General features: G+C 33.2%; 1 protein-coding gene across 2 annotated transcripts in view; it reads right to left on the reverse strand.

Moving 5' to 3' along the window:
• Positions 1-6,335: 6,335 nt before the first annotated feature.
• Positions 6,336-22,079, reverse strand: part of USP15 (ubiquitin specific peptidase 15) — a 137,213-nt gene continuing 121,469 nt past the window's right edge. Inside the window, exons 12-22 of one of the 2 annotated variants that reach the window (XM_060112013.1) lie at positions 20,196-20,279; positions 20,011-20,105; positions 19,721-19,912; positions 19,035-19,150; positions 18,580-18,852; positions 18,131-18,201; positions 17,669-17,784; positions 16,895-17,044; positions 14,803-14,906; positions 11,650-11,738; positions 6,336-8,110 (exon numbers count right to left, since the gene is read on the reverse strand). In XM_060112013.1, the coding sequence (XP_059967996.1) occupies positions 7,928-8,110; positions 11,650-11,738; positions 14,803-14,906; positions 16,895-17,044; positions 17,669-17,784; positions 18,131-18,201; positions 18,580-18,852; positions 19,035-19,150; positions 19,721-19,912; positions 20,011-20,105; positions 20,196-20,279 (1,473 nt within the window). In that variant the 3' untranslated portion in view covers positions 6,336-7,927. The remainder of the gene's footprint in view (positions 8,111-11,649; positions 11,739-14,802; positions 14,907-16,894; positions 17,045-17,668; positions 17,785-18,130; positions 18,202-18,579; positions 18,853-19,034; positions 19,151-19,720; positions 19,913-20,010; positions 20,106-20,195; positions 20,280-22,079) is intronic. The other variant, XM_060112014.1, reaches the window with a different exon arrangement.

Consider the following 22,079-nt stretch of genomic DNA (forward strand, 5'->3'; position numbering starts at 1 on the left):
CGCCGCATGTGGGATCTTCCCGGACCAGGGAACGAACCCGTGTCCCCTGCATGGGCAGGCGGACTCTCAACCACTGCGCCACCAGAGAAGCCCTAGATCTAACTTTTGATAGTTGTTAATTCTCCTGGAAAACCTTGGACTCAAGAAAAATGGACAATCTTAAGGGAAAGTAGACTTCAGAATGTTGTATATGTGATACTAGATAAGGAGGCTATTAGCCTAGTCACAGAATGGTTACTTTGCCATGGAAACCAGACAAAAACTGGGTTGGAAGACAGATTTCTTTGCAATAAAAATGTCTTTAGAAAATATAAATGAAATGTTGCTATTTTTTACATTTAATCTTGAATATTGTAAATTCCATAAATAATACTGAATTTATTATTCTTAATAATACTGAATTTAGAATGTTACTGTATTTTAAACATATCTATTTTTAATGCACATTCATAAGGTAAATTTACTTTGAAAGCTTTAAAAATACTCAGTAATACATCAGGGATAAAACAAAATCACAGTAATACAGTGATGCTTCAGATATTGAGGCAAATCCTTCATTTAATAATTATCACATTTGGAACACATACTATACCCAACACCATCTTAGCATCTATGAACAAGACTCTTCCATCAGATTAATTCAGTCTAATGGGGGATGAGATATGCATAGCCCAAGGTGACAACTGATGTGTCAGGAAGAGCAAGCCAGTGTATGTTGGGATTGGTCCTGAAGAATTTGTGTGGGAGTTTGCCTGGTAGGAGATAATGCAGACCATTAAACAGAATAGTATGTGGGAAAGCCCAGAGTTGTCAAATTGTTTATGTTTGAGGGAAGGTGAGGAGTTGGATAAGGGCTAGTTCTCAATCTTTTCCCTCAAGCACCAGTTGAACAGGCAATCTGGGTGGAATAATTGTTACCCTATTCTTTGTTCTCTTGCTGAAGAAAGCTTATTGGAACTTGAGTGTGAATGATATTGAATAACGATAATTAGTCTCGTGTAAAGAGAGAACAGTCATTCCCACACTTGGGTGTACTTCTTTGTTAGTAATAATACCTGCTGCATTCTTCATAATGATCAGGACACAATTTATACCTCACAATTATTCTAAAAGGTAGGGTAATACTCAGTGCCAGGAGTGGATGGCTTAGGTAGATGGGGAGTTTGGCTTCCTCACAAATAACTATTAATAGCCCTCTACCACAAGTAAACTGTACATTCCAAGAAAAACCATGTGCTTGCTGAGCAAACATGCAGTTTTAAGAGTCTCACACTTCCTTCTACTCGGACTGTTCACCCCAAGCCCTCCTAGATGGAAATTCTGGAGCTGCTCTAGTTTGCAAATTGGGAGTCAGAGAGGTAACAAGACTTACAGAAAAGTGGTAGGCCCAGAACTCAGGTGGTTAAAGTCCTAAGCCTATGTTCTAAACCACTCTTTTATTCATGGAGGGTTTGGAGGAGGACTTTAAGCTAAAGAGAGGAAAAGAATCTGACTTTTACTAATTATATCCCAACAATAAAAGTCATAACCTGTGGAGTTTGGATTTTACTTTACTCAAATGATTTTAGATACTGATAAATAAAGTTGGGGGAAAAAGACAACATAATCCATGATTGCTGAAGGCAGAGAAAAGGGTTTTAAGTGTAAAATGTTTAGTTATGCTCATAAATAGCTTTAAAAAACAAATCTGTTAGTATGTAACTGGATTCTAGTATCCGTGATGAAATTTTAATTTTCAAGCTTACCATCACATTAAGACTTCTGCTCCAAGTCTTTTAGAGGAGCTAGGAGAATATCTTTAAAAAAAAATGAAAAAACAAATATTAATTTGATCCATCCTACTGGTTATTCTTCTGCTAAAAATATATACTTAATAATAACTTTAAAAGCTGAATTTGAGCCTTCAATTGAAGAAGTCTTTCATCAGCAATGATAGAGCACTCTAGTTGTCCATAATAGGAAATATGCCTTATTTGGCAAAACCTCGAAGTTTATACCTCTATATCCATTAACTCTTAATCCTCACAAGAAACTGGTATTTTATGGTTGAGAAAACTAAAATTCAGAAGCCAATGACTTAAGAGCTAGCTGTGGTGAAACGGTTTTAAATACAGAATGTTTCCTACCCTATCTCACTGTCTCCCAACAAACATCTTACCCAAGTATTCGTGATTATTGATGTTTACTGTTTGAATTTGCAATGTTACAACTCACACAATAGATACATGGCACAAAATTGAAATTGTTTTATAAATCGAGTTTTATCTTACTAAAGTCACTCAATATGTGTCCTACAGGAATAAAAAATGTACTATCAATAATTTCTCCACACTTAGTTTATTTTTTGGTTTTCTTAAGTGAGGGCAATTCTAAAATAATTCATATATGCTTGGAGGTTGCTCTGTCTTAAGTAGTCTTCAGGACACTGATAATTCATTGCAGGAGTTAGGGAGCTCAGGGGATGAACAATGATCTGGACGTCTTGAACTTCTTTGGGAAATGACTTAAAAGGTCATGATGTGATTAATTCTGACGAACTCAAGAGAATTTTAAAATTGCCCACTTCATATAATCAAAAGATTGTTTTCAGTATAGAGAAAATGAAATACTGTCACTACTTATAGGGAGAACTCAAGGTCAGAAGAAAAGCAGGCCAGATGAAAGAGTGAAGGCACACATGTAAGGCCAGACTAAGAAGAACACTTTAATACATGAGTCTAAACTATTCAAAACCTAGCATACCTAAGAATCAATGAACAGAGGAGGAATAAGGAGTTACAATGCCTGTTAATCTACAATATTCTTTCATAAAGTTTAAAAGAAAAACAAATAAGTGTTAATGAGAAACCTCGGTTTGAGATATTACAGAGTTTAAGAATCCTGAAAGGTTTTAAGAATTAAAAAGCAAGGTGATACTTAAGGTTTAAAACAGTTTGGGAAATGTAAAGAATTTGTCATTACTGAGAAAAACGTAAGAATACACATTATGGGAAAAGACTGTTGGGATGTTTCCGTATTTATTGTTTTACTTGTATGTATGTAGATTTAACTCCTAGCAATGGATTTGAAGGTCACAGCAAATAAAACTATTTTTTTGTTTCATCAAACTATATAGAACAAACTACAAGTTCCTGATATGAGGGAAAACTTTGAGCAAAATGAGCACCAACTTCAACCATGATTTTCTACAGTAGAACATAGTTAATTACCAAAACAATTCAAACATTTAAAATATTTGATTTTGTGCATACTGAAAATGTGCAGTCTTATTTTTACAGCATTTCCATTTAAAAGAACAATTTCCAAAGAGCTGTATTTTTAGCTGCTTTGTATAATATTTAATAGGCATTTCTAGAAAAAAAATGACATCAAAACCCATTTGACTGATTTTTCTCTCTGTCCTTTGAGACTCTAGTTCACAATATTATGTCAACTCTTGATTTTCCCTGGTTTATCCACTTTCTGGATTCTCTTAATAACCCAGAGTCTCTTCCCTTTCACTATCCTGGCAATTTCCAGGCTTCCAAAGATAGAGCTGGTTATAATTAGACCATGGTATGATGTAGTGTGAGTATGTTTCCCAATGCATATATTTGCCAAAAATAATTTTTGTACTGTCTGTTTTATATTATCCATTAAAAAATTCTTTACCCCATCATTAGTGCAAATAAGGCTTGATCAATATTTGAATTTTTACTATGTACATTTTACATGTATATTTTATCTTCCTGATTCTGATATTTAAAAACCTATTCTATGCTGATTAAAAATTTGAATATACCTAATCCAGTTTTAAATGAAAGTGTTATCTGAGCTATTCTGAAATTCTTTTGCTTTAATATATGGTAAATATGAATTAAACACATGAAAAAATATATAGAATTGAAATACCCCCCAACCTAGAATAATGCTTATAAGATAAATTAAACATGTTTCTCATTAAAAAACTCTGATAATGAAACAATAGACTATATAGCTCTACAACTTAATATATGTCAGCAAGAATATAAATACACTCTCCTTCCCCCTTTCTCTATCCTCTGGCACTTAAAAAAAAGTATCTGTGAGTTATCAACATAGTTACCTTTTCAAGAAAAGCTGTTTCAAATAAAAATTTAAAAAATTACTTTATTGTAGAGCAAAAAATATGACCAAAGATTTCCACTATTCTTCTTTGGCTTCAGAAATAAAATTTATTTTCCTTTCCTTCTCACTCCTCTGAGATTTTAAAGACTTTTGGTTCCTTCCCCTGTATACAAGAATTCTCCACATTTCTACCTTAAAAACTAAACTGGAGAGAATGTGCTCATCTATACTGCACAAGCAAAGATCAGAAGCATAGCTACAAGTAGGGAGGATGGGAAGCAGGCAGTAATGAAATGTATTGTCTGTAAAGTACTTAAAGATAATAAAACAGACTAAAAGTTGGCTTATGTTTTGTTATCACCATGTACCAGTGATAAGTGTCAGAGACAGTACATTCTTCTCTGGGGTGAAAGGCTCCTACTGGCATGCTCCCCACCCCCGCAAACCACGCCCCACCCCCCAACTCCCTTTTATAAGCCACTGAAGGAGACTTTACTCATTTTATCTCATAGTCTCCTGGCTTATTTCTCATAAGATGTCCTCACCTCAATGAAATTAGTTGATGAACAAGCACTGTCTTTATACTGTATCAATGGCTTTGACACTTAACTAATTTTCTTCATACCCAAACCACTGTTTTGTGTAGCTTTATATCTAGCTGCCAGAAAAGCAAGGACAAATATAGGACTACTAAAGGAATACAGTTTATAAGAGAAAGCAGGATACTTAAATAAAACATTAGGCTGCAGCTTTTTCATATAGATTAATTAAAGCTAAATCATAGGTGAAGAAAAAAAGTCCTGAAAATCAGGGTTGCATTTGGGGAAATGTAAAGAAGGGCACAGTTGAGTTAGATGAACAAGGAAAAAAATGCCACATTTAAAATTTAATTAATATTGTAATAAATGTATGTAAGTTGAATGAAGTTAGTTTTAAAAGGGAATGGTTAGTCAATGTTCCAGCTGGTATTTCTCTTATTCAGTACTCAAATATTCACCTGAAGTTACTTTTGGGAGCAAAGTTATTAGACTTCAAGATGACTTTGTATTCAGACTGAAAAAGTCAGTAATGAGTATACCACATAGCTTACAAAGCACCTTCCCATAAAATGCATTATCTTGTTTGAGCTCCAAACAATCCTGTGAGTCAGACACTATAACTAGTGGGAAGTAGCACATGTACCTGAGGATAGAATATTGGGTACCACATAGCAATTGCGTGAACTTGGGAATATTGGCTGCTTTGTACCTTGGTTTCTCCGTATGAGAAATGGGGATGATGAATGTTCCTACCTTGTAGCTATTGTGGAATTATATGAGGTAATACATGTAACACTTTAATATATAGTACCTGGTCCATGAAAGTGCTCAATAAATGCTCCTATTATTATTATTATTTTACAGGCGAAGAAACAGACCAGGAGAGATTAAATTCAAAGTCGTGATTACTAAGTAGCAAAGCTAGAAGCAGAATTCTAGACTGGATATATTCCTACTTCCCTGTACTACCTATGAATATCTACTTTTAATTAGAGTATGGATTAGCCTTTGTACTATTTTTACAGTTTTTTTTTTTGCAGCTGAAAATGCCATTTGAGTTTGACAAATTCAATGGTATTATTAACATCATTTTCTTTTCCTTCAGTGGGAATATAAGTTAATCACAGGAAAAAGGAATGGTCTCTATGGACAACTAGGGTAGAGACTACAATCTAGAGCTAGAAAAAATTTTGTCTTTTCTTTAAACCTCAGAAAAATGGAAATAAAGTTTGCTAGTTGGTAGGTAGCAGAAAGACTGCAAACTCTGTGAGCACAGGGATATTTGTTTACTGCTAGATCTCAAGATTCTAGATTAGTAGGTATACAAACAAACATTTGCTCAATGACTAAATATTTAAACTGAAAAAGTCAACTTTAAAACATATCCTTAACAGTAGGATTTACTTAGCTATGACATGCTTTCCTTTCTATTTTTAACTGTATAACTAAAAAGTCTATGGTCACCTACCATAAAATAGAGGATTTTTATTAAAAGATTCAGAGTAAGAAATAAAAGACTAAATAAGGCCTTGAATAGCTTTATTGAAATCTGTATAAATAAACATGCACATTTCAAATGTAAACTCAAGTGAACTCAAGTGCAGACAAAATTTTAACCTCTGTCATGCAGGAGGTTAGTTTACATTAAAAAAAAAAAAAAAAAGAAAGAAAAAAAGAAAAGAAAAGAAGAGAAAAAAGGAAAAACCCAAAGCAGCTTTAAAAATACCAGGATGAAAAACCAGCTTTAATATCACGGTATAAAGCAAAGCCATGATCAACATACCTCATTTATCCTGGTCAAATGCATTTCTCTTTCACTTTTAAATGCTAACATAAATAAATAATTTACCAAAATGTGCACTCACAGAGTGAACTTTTATTTACAATACACAATTTATAATCTATTGTATTTGATTAGTTCAAGTGAAGAACATTATACTTTTTGCTTTAATAACAGTGGGACACAAAGCAATTTCTCAGGTAGTCGATATGTGAAATGTGCCCCAGCATTTATTTTCTATTAAAGGCAGTATTGTATGCCAACTGACAATACATTCTTTCAACTAGATCAAAGGGAAAAAGCAGCAAATGAAAAATGTTTCAAATGTTCACACATATTTTTGGCATCCTGGATCCTTGAATGTGGTGAACTAAAATAAAATTCAAGGTTTGTATACTTTATATACTGTACAGGTTCTGACTCTGGAACATGCAAATGCCAATTCTCTTGTAACAAGTTACCTTCTGAGAAAAGCTGTAAGGCTATGGTGAATTCCATCAGGAACACACAAAGAAAGTTAACAGACCTACCTGTAAAGCCAATTGTCCATTAGTGATTTAAAGGCCAGTATATGAAAAAAAAATTCTCATCTAAGCTTGATGTAATTATTACTATGGATACAGAATACTATTAAGTTTGTCCTTATATTACAATACTTGGGAGAGCTGAAAGTTGCCAAATTACCAAAAAATGGGGTAGAGAAAAACAGACAGCCAAAATTTTAATTTTGGACCAACACCAGATTAAAGATATGCATTTTAAAGTAAGTCAAAAAGAATTTGAATATCTAGGGAATAGATCCGAATAGCAGTAAAAAATACTTACATTTAACTGAAAAGTGACTTTCGATGAAGTGTGAAATCTAGAACCTGTTTCCACAGTAGTAATAAGATGAACATAACATTCTGGACTTTTTATGATACTATAAAAGGAAATAACTTTTTCAAGATTATTTCTTGTATCATGATTTGGTTTTATAACAGGCCCACATTGACTACCAGGTAAAGATTTGAAAATTTGGTTTTCCAAGAATACTACTGCAGTATTTATGCCACATGGATACTGCAGCTAAATATCATAGTAGTATATGTGGCAGCTTAATGCACATGAATTAGATTATCCAAAAACTAAGTTCAGCCATAGTTTTCTTGCAGTATTATTTGAGCAAAATAAATGACCAACATCCACAAATTTAACGTTTGTCATCAATTAACTCACATCCAAAAAATTAAAGAAAACATAATTCATCAAAACAGCAGCAAACTTAAAAGGGATTTATTTGTGATTTCCTATATATATTTAGCTTGTAAATACAAGACTGTAAATGTATTAAGAGACAATTTCTGTTAAAGTTTTCATTGTGTTTCACTTCAAGTACTGCACAAGTTAAAATCTGATAAAGGATTTACATTCAGTTATCTGAAACTCCCCATCTCAGACTTTTGTTTAATGTGGTGGGTAACTTCATCATTTTGATACCACCAGCAGGAAAGTCTCTCTTTTATGGCTTCTAGGACTTTCATTAGTTAGTGTGCATACAGTTTTCATTTTCTATATCATTGTCATTATCATTGCTATCTTCATCACTTTCTAATGGGATGCCTGTGGCAGCTGAAGCACCTTTAGTTTCTCGGTCAAGAGGAAAAAAGCCAGTTCCACTGAAAGTGTCTTGCCTCTGGTAGAAGAGTACATATGCTGCTTTGGACTGTTAAAACAAACAAAAAAAGGATGTTAAAATGGTTATGATTCTTAAAGGTTATGTTAAATACAGTATGAATTTTGAGCTGGTAACCAATTTTGGTGACAGGACATAAATCAAGAAAACCACACATGGTCAAATGGGGGTTACTAAAACTGAGTAAATATAAGATGACTTCTATATATAAAGGAAAAATGGTCACTGGATTTAACATTTTTATTCTCTTCTAAGTTAGCTGGATAGATAAATAAATCCAACTGTATCACAGATTAACCTAGTTACTCTAAAATGAAATAGAATTCTATGCTTTCTTCCCTCCTGTCTCTAAGGAAAAGGTAAGCTTCTTTCTAATAGTAATAACTTCATTCTGTATTTGCTCTAGATTCTAACTTTTCTTACCATCTTAAGGATATTGCTCCATCAATCATCACTGTGTATCTTTAAAGAGTCCTTATCTACTGGACTTTTGGGCATAAAAAATACTTAAGTCTTTTCCCATCATAAATCCCTCTCCATTCTACCACTTCTTCTAGCTGCCATATACCTCTTCCTCTTCCTCATCCTCACAGCCAGGCTGGAGACAGAAAATCTAATATTCATCATTCACTCTCACGTACACTCCTCAATTCAATGTGACTGCCGCAACCATTCTAATGAAATGGCTTTCACTAGGCTCAAAAACCTCCTATTAACAAATTAAATGGATGCCTTTTTAAGCCAGTCTTTCTGTAGCATTTAATGCTTTACTACTCTTCTTACCTGCATTAAAGCATTTTTGGCTTCTGTTACACCACTTTTCCTTAGATCTTCCATCTCTACAGTTTCTTCTACTTTTCTGTGGCTCTTTAAATCCTGACCTTCAAAAAAAATCATGTTCTGTCCTCAGCCTACTGCTCTTTCTCAATCTGTATCTTCCCATAGGTGACTCATTCGAACCTATGGTTTTAACTGCTACCTAAGACAGACAATTCAGATTTATAACTGAAGCCAGTTCTCACCCTTGAGTTAACTCACCCTAGTCCTATTAGTCCAATTTCCTAATGGAAATTTCCACATAGCTATTATACATGTATCTCAAACTTCACAGCAAATTTTCTTCCTACGTTTACTACCTTAGTGAATGTTGAAGAGTCATCTTCAACTTCTCTCTCTCTACCTCTTTATATCTAATCTTAATCAAGTTCTATTATTTCTATCCATTAAGTAGCTCACAAATCCATTCTCCCCTTGTCTATATACTTACTACCACTACTTTAAATTTAGAAGCTCTTGTTGGTTAACTTACATGACAGCCTCCTTTCCTCTGGAGACAATAATGACCTTTCTGCTTCTGTACTCAGTGCCCTCCAACCTGTCTTCTAAAGTGTTCATAAGACATGTTAAGATGCAAATTTAATAATGTTCTTCTATTACTTAACAACCATCCAATACTTCTTACAAACTTTAAGAAAAGGTCTAGGGCTTCCCTGGTGGCTCAATGGTTGAGGTCCGCCTGCCGATACAGGGGACACTGGTTCGTTCCCTGGTCTGGGAAGATCCCACATGGTGTGGAGCGGCTGGGCCCATAAGCCATGGCCGCTGAGCCTGCGCGTCCGGAGCCTGTGCTCCGCAACGGGAGAGGTCGCAACAGTGAGAGGCCCGCGTATCGAAAAAAAAAAAAAAAAAAAAAGGTCTAAACAACGAAAAATGTCATCTTTCTTGATCTGAGTGCTAGGTTTAGCCCCAGCCTAATTTCTGCTCCTTATCCCCAACAAGAGTCTTTCCCTTCAGTAACACCAAATTATTTGCTGTTCCCCTAAATGCTATATTCTGTCATGCCTCCTTGCTTTTGTAGGTACTGTTCTTTTTGCCTAGAATACCTTTGCATCTTTTGTCTAATTTACCACTATTTGTATCCGCAACTCAGGTCAAACACCACTTTCTCTGTGCAAACTTCCCTGCACTGGCCCTGTCTCCTTAAACCCCAAATCAGTTGAGACAGATGCCTCCAACCTATACAGCCAAGATATTTAATAGTAATTATCATATACAATTGTCAATTCACTTCTCATCACCTTTAGATTGTAAGCCTCTTGAAATCACAGATAGCTGTCTTTTAACCTTGTTTAGAATGAAGTGCTATATATAGAAGGTACTCAAGTACCTGTTGACTAAATGAAGAATTGTCATTGTTAAAATGTAAGGTAACATCAAATTCACTTACTGTATATAAACGAGATATATTATTTATTTGAAAGCAAGATTAGGGCAGTGTTGTCAAATAGACTTTGAAGGACAATGTAGGTAACTTCAGGATGTTTTGGTTGGTAGATTAAAAAGGAGAACAGAATTGAAAAGTGAGGGATATGATATGAAATTAGAAGTCTAAATATAAACTAAAAATATAGTTAACTTAGGCGTATACACATTTTAAAAAATATTAAGAGTTCAAAAGTCTTCTTGTTCTTTGTTACAGCTGTAGGGAGATAAGCAATGGTACATAACTTAATATATAAATATATAAATTATATACACATATATAGATAAAAATATGAAACATCTACAGAGAAACAATTCAAAATAATTTCATATCTGTTCATCCAATGACCAATTAAAACTATGTCAGTAATTGGGCTCAGAAGTTTATTAACTTATTAAATCGAACAATTTTAGTTGAAGACTTTTAAAGCATTATAAACTAAAAAAGTAAAAAACTAGTCTCTGTTCTCAAGGAATATATAATTTGAATCAGGAAATAAAGTAAAGCAGTCAGTGCTCCCCAACATCACCAGAAAACCTATGTATAGGAAATGTCATCACATGAGCAAATACCTTAATTCTCATAATTTGTAATACTGTCATCAATAAGTAAAATATACAGAAAGGCAAAATTTATAGAATAATAAATTCTTATCAAGCAATTATTAGTTTTCTTCTTAGAACATACTAGTCATGTGTTCATCAATCAATATCTGATAATAAAAATGTGCTCTGATGGGAAACAAAACAAATGCCAATATTTTGGCTCCAGCTGTGGCTGATAAACTGATGCAAGTGTAACTAGATGTAACTTCCTAATTTTTCTACTATTCAGAAAACATCAAAGTAACAAATGCACAGCATTGATTTTTTAAAATCTGTAAGTTGTTTTATATAACTATATCATTTTGAGTTTGAATATGTAATTGTCATAAAGGGTAAGACTTTAAAAATCTGAGGTATGGTAAGGCCCTTAAAGAATTTTTTTTTTCTACTTTAGCATTCTGACTTTAAGCAGTCAATGTCTAGAATGTCTGAGCCTATTTTTCAGGGGAAAATGTGATATTTTCATTAGAAAACTCCAGTTTTCATGTTGAAAACCAGAAAAATTTTCATGTTTCAACTTATGCTTCTGTTAGTGGGCAAATTTAGTAGACAGATTTCCACTTAGAGGACAATTTTACGTTTCTTTAAAGCAGAGCAAGTCTCTCACCTATTAGAATTGCTAGAATATAGACTATAGTGTTCCATGGGCCCCTTTTAAAACAGTAGGTTCCTTGATTTTCAGGAATAAAAGACACACTTACCACAATCTGGTCTTCAGATGCAGTTGAGACACTACTGTCATCAAAGTAGTACCATTTTCCATCATCTTTATTTTTTGCGAAAGCAGTATCTAATGAAAAAATATAATCGCTTCTGTGACTTAAATGAGCTGTGGTTTCCTGCGAGGGAACCCTCAAAACTTTAAAACCATCTAATATAGGGAATACCTATAAAAATTACATGATAATCATCTATATAAGGCCTGTCTATCATGTATTTAACTGATTCCAATGACTAAAGGTTTTTAGAATAATTTCCTACAAACTAGAAGCCTACAGTACTTTCATATAAGTTGAAATATGTGACTTTTTTCATCCCAGGGATAAACAGGACAGATTTATTATTTTTTAATTCACAGAATAACAATACTAATGACAATAACTGGTGATTAACTTTTATGTAGTGCTTCTGGTGTATCAGGCACAGTGCTATGCACTTTACATGTATTATCTTGTAAAGAAGGTACTATCATTACTATTCTTCTGATTTTAGAGATGGGGAAAGGGAGGCAGCAAGAGAAGTTTAATTTGTCCAACAGTATAGCGGTTAGGTAGCAGAGTTAGGATTTAAACTCAGGCCTGTTTCTGATTCCAAAGTTTGAATTTTCAACCAAAATTTAACTTTTCTATGACTAATATTTTTCCAACAGTATTATCTCATTGATTTGTAGAGGTTTTTACAACAGAATCTTTTCCAGTCTTTAACAAAAGTACAGAGCAAAGGAAAGGTAAAAAACGATCAATTGATGTGCACAAATTTTAAAGATCTGCTTTATCTTTAAGTTAAAAAAAAATGCCCAATGCTCCCATCCATACTTTGTATAAACTATCCAGTAACTGAGGAAACAAAGTTGCAAAATGTGCTCAAAACAATTATTTGCTGTCATAGTTTCTAAAAAGTGACTTTTAGGTTTTGTCTTCTAAATAATTCTACCCCTCTTAAACAAAATTATTGTTCTTCTGGGTGGAGCCCATTATGGGTTATAAATTTGTCAATCTGAAATCAAGACCACCACACTCCCAAATTTAAAGAAACATATTTTCAGACCAATAAGTCTGAAAATAAAAAGATAAGATTTAACAATAATATAGATTATAAGAGACAAATCTAACAAGAAGGCACACAGTTTGCAAACGAAATCATGATATCAAAAGAAAGCTAAATTAATATTTGTAATTCTGAGAAAAAGACAAAATGAAAAATGAATGTCAAATTCTGGTAAAAGGAACAATAGAGAAAGAAGAGCTACCCATTTTAAACATAAATGAAACTAATAATGCAAAAGAATTAATAAAACTGTTAGAAGAAACAGATAAATCAACACTTCAGTAGGAGTCTGACCAATTCCTCTCAGAAAAAGAATGAACATCAAAAATAACCAGAGATAGTAACGATTTGAATACAACTGATCAGATTAACTGTAACGGAAATATAGAACTCTATGTTTAAATGGGGAATACGTATGCTTTTCAAGTACACAAACATTTAAGGAACAGACCATATATTAAGCCCCATGGAAGGCTTAATAAACTCCTAGGATTAATATAGTATAGATAATGCCCCTAAATGCTATGAAATAAAATTAAAATTAAGAAACAAAGGACAGCTTTATAAAACCATATATTTGAAAAAGCATATGATGAGATAATCTTGGGGTAATCAGAAAATTATAAAGGAAACTAAAGACATATATAGAATTGAAAGACAATGAATACTACATTTCAATATTTATGGAATAGTGGTAAAGGAATATTTAAAGGGAAATTTACAGCTTTAATTATAGCCTTCAATAGAGGGGAACAAAAGGAAAACAAAAAGTTAATAAGCATCCAACACAAGAAGCTGGAAAAAGAGAAACAGAGCAAACCCAAATTAACAAGAAGAAAATTATACCAAAGGGAAGAGAAGAAATCAATGAGACAGAATACATACATGTATAACAATGAGAAAAATGTAATAAAATAGAAAGCTAATTCTTTGACAAGACAGAAAAGAAAAAGGGACAAAAATACAGCACAAGAGTATTACAAACAACTACTCTCAAATATATTGGAAAACATACATTTTTAGAAAAATGGAGAATGCCAAAATGTACACATTTTAGAAAAAGAAAACTGAATATACTTCAATAAGCATGATATAAACAGAAAAATTTATGACTGTAAAGCCCAGATAGTTTTACACGTGAATTCTACTAGACTTTCATGAATAGTTAATTCCTATATTATACTAGCTGCCCCAGGAAATAGAAAAAGAGTAAAGTATCCCAGCCTGTTTCATTAGGCTAGACTGTAATCTTGATTCCAAAGTAAGAACAATATAAAAAAATTGCAGTATCATTTCATTTATGAATTAAATTTTAACAATCCTAAATAAAATCAGCTAACCAAATCCAACTGGGTATATTAAAAAATACTTCAAGACTAGGATTTATCCCAGAATGCAATGCTGGTTCAACAGACAGAAAAACCTATCAGTTGGAGAGCACAGACTGGTATAACCGTCCTGGAGAGCCATCTCACAGTACTTTACTCTATAACCCAGCAATCTTACATCTGGGTATGTAGCTCAATCAAATTCTCACGTAGGAGACCATAATGATGTTTATTGCTCTTGTGGTGGTAGAAAGTTAAAGACAATTTGGATGTCCACCATGAAGCGAATAGAGAAATAAAATATGGTTAGATATATAAATCATGTGTGGTTAGAAGCAATGAATTAAATTGACACAAAGTAATATGGAGAAGTCTTAAGTGTCAAGAGAGAAAAGTAAGATCCACAGCAGAGTAACAATCATGTAAATTAACAATGATGCACGATTCATGAGAGCTCATACATCAAACAAGTTAGAAACGGAAGGGGAAGGAGAATGGGGAAGGACAGGAGCTCTGAATGGACCAGTGATTTCCTGTGCTTTGAACTATGGAGCATGATTAACTCAATCCTCTACTCTTGATGTTAAAAAAAAAAAGGTTCAAAAGCTGATTCATTCATTAATCAATATCTATTGAATGACTGCTGTATGTAAGACACATCTCACAATTTCCCTTTAAGAAGTAATAAATAGCTTAAGGAAAAAAGTCTGGAGTGATCAAACACCATGATTTTAGTAAAAAGGTAAACTATCAACTTACAGTGTCCTCCTCCCATCCCTCCATAGTGGTTGGAAACAGCAATCAAATTATAGCGGCAAGGACCTGCATTTGGATTAATTAGGAATTCCGACATATCCAAATCACTGTTTAAAAAAGAGATCAAGTTAGTTTTATGTTTTCCTTAAATGTAATGAATTGTACTCTCCTTTGTCAGTGTTGTTTGACTTTCATTTAAATGTATTCCCATCTATCTATCTATCTTACTAAAGAAATTACTAAGAGCCAAATAACTTTATAAAACAAATTATATAAATACCCTTGAGATTTGAATGTTTTGGCAAAAATTTTCTTAGGGATTGAGAATTTAAAAATTCTCCAATGATTGTTGTTATTCAGATTAATGTTTTCATGCTAATACATTTCTCTCTTAGTATATGAGGAGATACAGACATCACCATTTACCATGTGGATTCTTTTATTTTTTAAAGTCATTTTCAGAAATGATTTATTTAAGGAAGAATAAAGGGACAGTGAAAAACAACTTTTTAAGAAATTTTATCATAATTTAAATATAAGTATATACTTAAATATAATCCCAATATCTATTCTATATTTTTCAGGTTTTGATGACCTCTGTAACCTAAATGGGTAACATTCTCTGAAATACAACCAACTGTTTATATAATCTAGCATGCATGAAACTGGAATATGACCATTTTATAGCTTATCATTATTTCTGGTTATTCTTCTTGTATTTACATAATTAAAAAGCAATTATGATTCTAAATTTCAAATACATCTCTAAAAGGTTCTAGCTTATCATTACTTTTGTTTCACCTTGTACTCACATTTTCAAAATGCTGTATTCTTGAAAACTCTGATGGCTCAAAATTTTGTTTTGTTAAAGAGAAAATTAGCATTTTTTGTTCTATAATTGCAAAACGTTTTCAATTTTAAATTTATAAACGCCAATTAGAATAAGCAATCCAAAGAATGTTTTCAATATTACATCACCTATTTCCTTCTAATCACCTCTGCATGCACACACACCTGCCTTCAGTATTTGTTTACTTACTAACTGTATTAAGTAAATTTGGTGCACAAATATCATGAAATATGAAAGAATACTACCGATTTTTTTTTAGCGAAATGGGAGAGTAGAATGTTCTTGTCACAAGATAGTGTGTGATAAAGTCCTGGACTCCGTGAATGAAGATACACTATTCCCTTTTTGTCCTTCTGAATTCTCAATTATGTTTAGTGAAAGCTTAAAAGAAAAACAAAAAAGGCTACCAAGATGCTGTCTCCAGACTTCTTTACACATATTTACAAATAGGATGTCATACTCTGGACGCTGCAATAAGAAAACTGAAGGATGACAACAGGGATGACTTATTACACTACTGCATCATCCTCCTTCTAAGCAATTCCGTTATGCTGTTTTCACATTAGTCTTTTTAAAAAAGCATTTAGAAATAATTGAGGATTAATGATGAAATAAGTCCTGGGAAAAAGAAAATCACTAAGATCCCATGAAGTATCTTAGATTTATAAACAGGGCCAGTGAACTCATAAGATTATGTAACATAGAGTCTTACTCTGTTTTTTTAAAAAATATATTTTCCCTTTGATCTTTGAAAGATCTCTTAAGAAGGAATAAAAATTGTTACCGATCCACACAAATTGTCAGAAGTACCCAAAAATACACTCAAAAACTGAGATTGGACGCTAAAAAACAAAACAAATGAGCAAATATAACAAAACAGAAACAGACTCACAGATACGGAGAACAAACTGGTGGTTGCCAGAGGGAAGAAGGTGGGGGGATGCGTGAAAAAGGTGAAGGGGATTAAGAGGTACAAACTATCAGTTATAAAATAAGTCAAAGGGACTTAGTATATAGCACAGAAAATATAGTCAGTAGTATTATAATAATTTTGTATGCTGTGTAAGGTATAAAAACATCAAATCACTATGCTGTACACATGAAACCAATATAATATTTAAAGTCAACTATATGTAAAAGTAAATAGACAAAAAAAAAACCCCCTAAAATTTGGGTGCAGACTTACCTAATGTCTAAAAAAAAGCTAGAGGTGCCCAATGTTTATGAAGCAAAATCAGAACTTACTTGATAGGAAAATCAACTAAGGTATCTAACTTGTCTCTCATGTATCGACTGTAAGAAAATCGCTTGAGATGTACCACAAGTACTGGAGGCAGGGACCATAAATCTAATTTCTTTGTGGCTTGCTGATGTTCTTTACAATTTGGACAATACCTAAAAATAAAGAGAAATATTTAAAGCTTGTTAGAGATAATGTTAGAGGTAATATTAGGTAATGCCTAATATATAACAGATAGGAACTTCTATTATTATTTTTATCATCAATACATTTTCCAAATAGATTTAACTATTGAAAATGAATATGTAAATAAGTATTCAAAGAAATAATGAGGGCTAGATTATTTACATTACAGTATGCTAAAAAGACATGGATGTATTATAAAACTGTGCTGAGATACAGGCATGAGAAAAATCTCAAAACTTCTGGACTCTAATGGAATTAGTAATGCCACAAAACATATTGTGATTTTCCTAAAAAAGCTTCTCTTGAAATAGCTGCACAGATAAAAGTTCTTGGGAAAATGTAACTAAAATTAATTATTCACAGTAAAATGGCTATTATGGAAAATATAGTAACAAAATTAAAGCTTAACATTATAATAATACTTTTAAAGACATTCTCATCCCTCTTAATATATTATTAGCATATAAAGAAATGCTTATTGTTAAAAATATCAAAGGGAATTTAAATATCACTTTTTCAATTTGATGTACCACATACCTCAGTATAAATCCTTAAAAAATAATTAGACACAATTATTTAATATTGTCTCTTACCAGGGATCTTCAGCACCCAGCTTTTCTTTTGTTGTAAAAAGCTCAATGCAATCTTTTAATTTCACAAAGGGTTTTTTAGGAGGTTTGTATTCCACACTTTCATGTTTTTCAAAATCCTAAAGAGAAGTATTTCTTGAGTTAAGAAAACAAATGAAACAAAACTCATTTTAGTGATACCATCTTACTATGAATAGTAATGAAAAACTCCTAAATGTTCTCAAAAAAAACAAAGCTTATTTCAGCTGAGATTTACACTATACTTCTAATAATTCCTGTATACACACCTAAATGCACAACCAGGAAGTTTAAACAAAAAGCAGTTCCAAAACCAACAAGCCTTTTCTCTTTTAGCACATAACCAATTTTTTACTGCAAAATAAACATAGTTGGTAGAAACAAAAGAGTGTAACAAAACAGTGTGATCAACAGGGAAAGATAAAGAAGGAATGATTGATGACCTACCTCAGCAGCATTTTCATCAAAATATCTTTTTTTCAAATCAGGATCCCAATCCAAAGCAAGAAAAGATCTTTCTAAGGTGGAAAACATATTTTTTCTTTAAGATTTAATATGCCTTAATGTTAAAAACTAATATATTTTAATGTTAAGATATATACCAGAATAAACAAATAGCAGTCTCTTCTACTTGCACTAGGTGATCAGGGTAAATAGCTGTTTCCAAGCCATTAAGATATTTTAGAGCTAAAAAAACCTTAAGCATAAGTCCAACTTTCATTTAATAAACACTGACATGTGTTTTAGTATACTTAGAAATGAAGGCTTTTCATTTAAAAATGTAGATAGATACATAAATGTTATTTTTCATGATAGTGTTGAATTTCATGGTTTCACCTAAAAAAAGTAACATGCGCTCAAGTTTAGTGTTTAAGCCATTTTTCACAAATACTTACCATCTAGTCTAAGCTGCCTATCATCAAATCTTATATGCCTGGTATCATCTTTGATGTAGTTGATATCAGTATTGCCTAAGTTGTTGAACTGGAATGTAAACAATCGTTTTTTGTGTCCCATGAGTTGACCTTTGCAAGTTTCCTCAGTACATAATCCATTTTCAGAATCATTATCTCCTCCAACTGAATCTTCAGACTGACTGTTTTCATTCTCAGAGGGAAGTTCTTGATCCTGGCTGGATTCATCATCTGGCTCATCTGTTTCCATTTCACCTAAAATTAGATATTAGAAATCTTTAAATAAACCCAATGTTCCATTTAAAACTTATTAATACTAACACTATTTTTTCCAGGCTTGCAAATATTGTTTAGTTCCTTAATCCCCATCCTCTTAATTTTTCTCTGCAGCAATAATCCAAGTGAAAAGTTTTTACAATTTAATAGGGAAGTCTTACTTGGTGAGCCTTCTTCATGTATGCCATTTGGGCCATTCCCATTAATATTTTGGTCCTTACAGCAGTGTAGGGATCCTTCGGTTTCTTCAGTGTCAGTAGATATTTTGACATATCGGCTTAAATAAAATCAGAAATCAAACAAGTTCAGTTCTATAAAGGCAAAAACTTAAAAAAAAGTTTTTCATTCTTTCAATAAAACAAAACCTCTAAATACAATTAACAGTGGTCATTAGTGGATTCAATGATAAATTCAAACTCAAGACATGATACCGTAATCATTTGTGTTTGGCTGTCTTTATAAAAATAAGTTAATTTGTTACTTCTAGGGTTTTAACATCTTTCTTTTATATGTTAAAAGTTTGTGGCAAATAATTTCTTGACATAAAATTATTTTATAAAGATCCTCATTTAGATGATATATATATATTATTGCTAAGACCACTTATAGTTTATAATGTCATCTTTATGTATGGTTTATGGGACTACAATATCAGGAATATCAGTAATGTGGTTTACATGATCAAGAAACTGGATTAGACTATAATGTGATTTCTTACATTGCTACCCATCTAAACAAAGCTGAAATAATACAGACAACTAATTATATTCTGATAGTACCTTGCATGTTTACTTTTATTAGCTATTTAATATTTTATTTTGTTAATGTAGAATTGTTTGGCACTTACCACATTCTCACAAGCAGAAGATTATAGAGTTTATCTTCAGTGTTGTTTCGTGGTACAGCCATAAGAAAAGGCTGACCAAAAAGTGAAGAACCAGTATGGTGGGTGTAACTTGAGTGTCTAAATTTTTCTCTCAGGCAAACGGGAATAATCACATGCTCTGTATCTTCTGTTCTATTGATGTTAATCTCAAACCTACAAGGATAAAATTGACTATGAACTCTTGAAAATTTTATGATATTTCTTTTCAATTTTTTCTCAAGTAATATTTGCACAATAGATTTCATACTTACACATAAATATCATCCCGTTCCATAATACTACTAAGGTTTTCATCCATTGCGAATATTCTGTGAAATCTATGATTGTATATATCAGTAACTATCATCTAAAAGGAAATAAATTTCTATTAAGCTGGTTTTACAACAGTGAAAAATTAAACTCCAACTTACATACTTTAAACCCAGAAACATCCTACCTTATCTGCAGGTACTCCTGACAAAGCAGACAATGCTGTACAAAGATCAAGTATGTTTCCAATTTTGGGGACAACCACTTTGTACTAAAAAACAAAAAAAATTATAATACATTTATTACTTTGGAAAATATTCACTAGGTGAGATAGACCTTTTGGTTGCTTCCTCACATTCATGGTGGCATCTGGCTCACCGTGTCTTGTCTCCAATCTTGGCATCATCCTGGGTGACAAAGTCCACATGGATGGTTTATCTTATTGTTCCCTGACTCCTCAATTCAAAGACCTACACTTGCTTCAACTGTAGTTCACTTCTTGGACCTTGCCATCTCCTGCACCACCTCTGACATCTTAGACTCTTAACTGTTTAATCACTATTTACTTTTCCTGGAAACTCATTCTTTCCTATTCTTGGCTTGCACTGAGATATCTAGTCCTTCTAATTCTCTATTTTCTCCTAGTTTATCAGCTCCCTATTATCTCCATGCCCTTCCACCCCCATGATTCATCCCTTCAACCACTCATCGCAAAAACATTAATTACTTTGTTATTCAGGTTTATTCTTGCTATACTTTCTCAGAGTTGTTTAGATTGCTGGAGTAAACTGCTCAACTTCAGAGACTGGTGTAGTACAGACTCACAGTGCTCAATCTCAACTGATCCTTCAACACTAGCCAGAAATTCTTCTGTGTAGCCTTTATTCCCTTATTCTCTTATTTTTCTCAATAACTATTTAAAATCTTCACCATTTCTTAGTCTTTTAATTTTACCACTTCTCCCCTCACTATCAGCAGAATACCTATTTCACTGAGAAAAATATAGGCTACTGGATAGGAAAATCTCCAACTTACTGTTCCCCCTACAAACTTGAGTCTAAAAGGTCCTTTTCTCTGTCTCTTTTGACACAAGGAAAGAGAATCGGGTGTTACTCTTCCCATTCAAGGCTAACCCTGGCATCTATCCTTTTCTGCCTCCTTTAGAACAGGGGTCCCCAACCCCTGGGCCACAGACCAGTACTGTTCTGTAGCCTGTTAGGAACCGGGCCGCACAGCAGGAGGCGAGCGAGCGAAGCTTCCTCTGCCGCTCCCCATCGCTCCCCATCACTCCCCATTGCTCGCATTACTGCCTGAGCCATCCCCCACCCCATCCCACCCCTGCCTCCGTTCCGTGGAAAACCTGTCTTCCATGAAACCGGTCCCTGGTGCTAAAAAGGCTGGGGACCGCTGCTCTAGAACATAAACCCAGCAATTATCCTTTATTTCATTTTATTTGACTCTTATAAAAGCACTGAACTATATACAAATCTCAAAAAACAAAACAGTCTCTCACTGTTTTCTAATAATTTTCCACTAATTATCGCCCTTTCTCCTCTGCTTTATAAATAACCTTATTAAAAGTAATGTCTACACTTACTATCGTAACTTCTTTATCTCTCATTCACTTATTTATCCACTCCTGGCTTTTGCCTTCACCTCTTTATTTAACCTGTTACCAAGGCTGTCAATACTATCATTTAACCAAATCTTTACCAGTCCTTACTTTATTGAACTCTCTGCAACATTACTGCTGACCACTGCCTCCTTCAAAATTCTCCTCTCCATATGACACTACACTTCTTATTCTTTAATGTCCTGGTCACACCTTCTTTTGAGTGAAGAACTACCCTCTAGCATTATCCTTCAGTGTTTTATCCTCAGCCTTCTTGATTCTATATGCTTTCCTTAGACTAGGTGACAATATATCCCAGTTTGCTCTGGCAAGTCCTAGATTAGCCTGCTGTCCTGGTATAACTATTAATATGGTCCTTTTTATTTTTAAAACAGTTCTGATTTAGATGATCATTTGGGTGATCTCATCCTTCTAAGACATTCACTACCATCTTCATAG

Source organism: Mesoplodon densirostris, chromosome 11 (genome assembly GCF_025265405.1).
Source record: "Mesoplodon densirostris isolate mMesDen1 chromosome 11, mMesDen1 primary haplotype, whole genome shotgun sequence".
Classification (NCBI taxonomy): domain Eukaryota; kingdom Metazoa; phylum Chordata; class Mammalia; order Artiodactyla; family Ziphiidae; genus Mesoplodon; species Mesoplodon densirostris.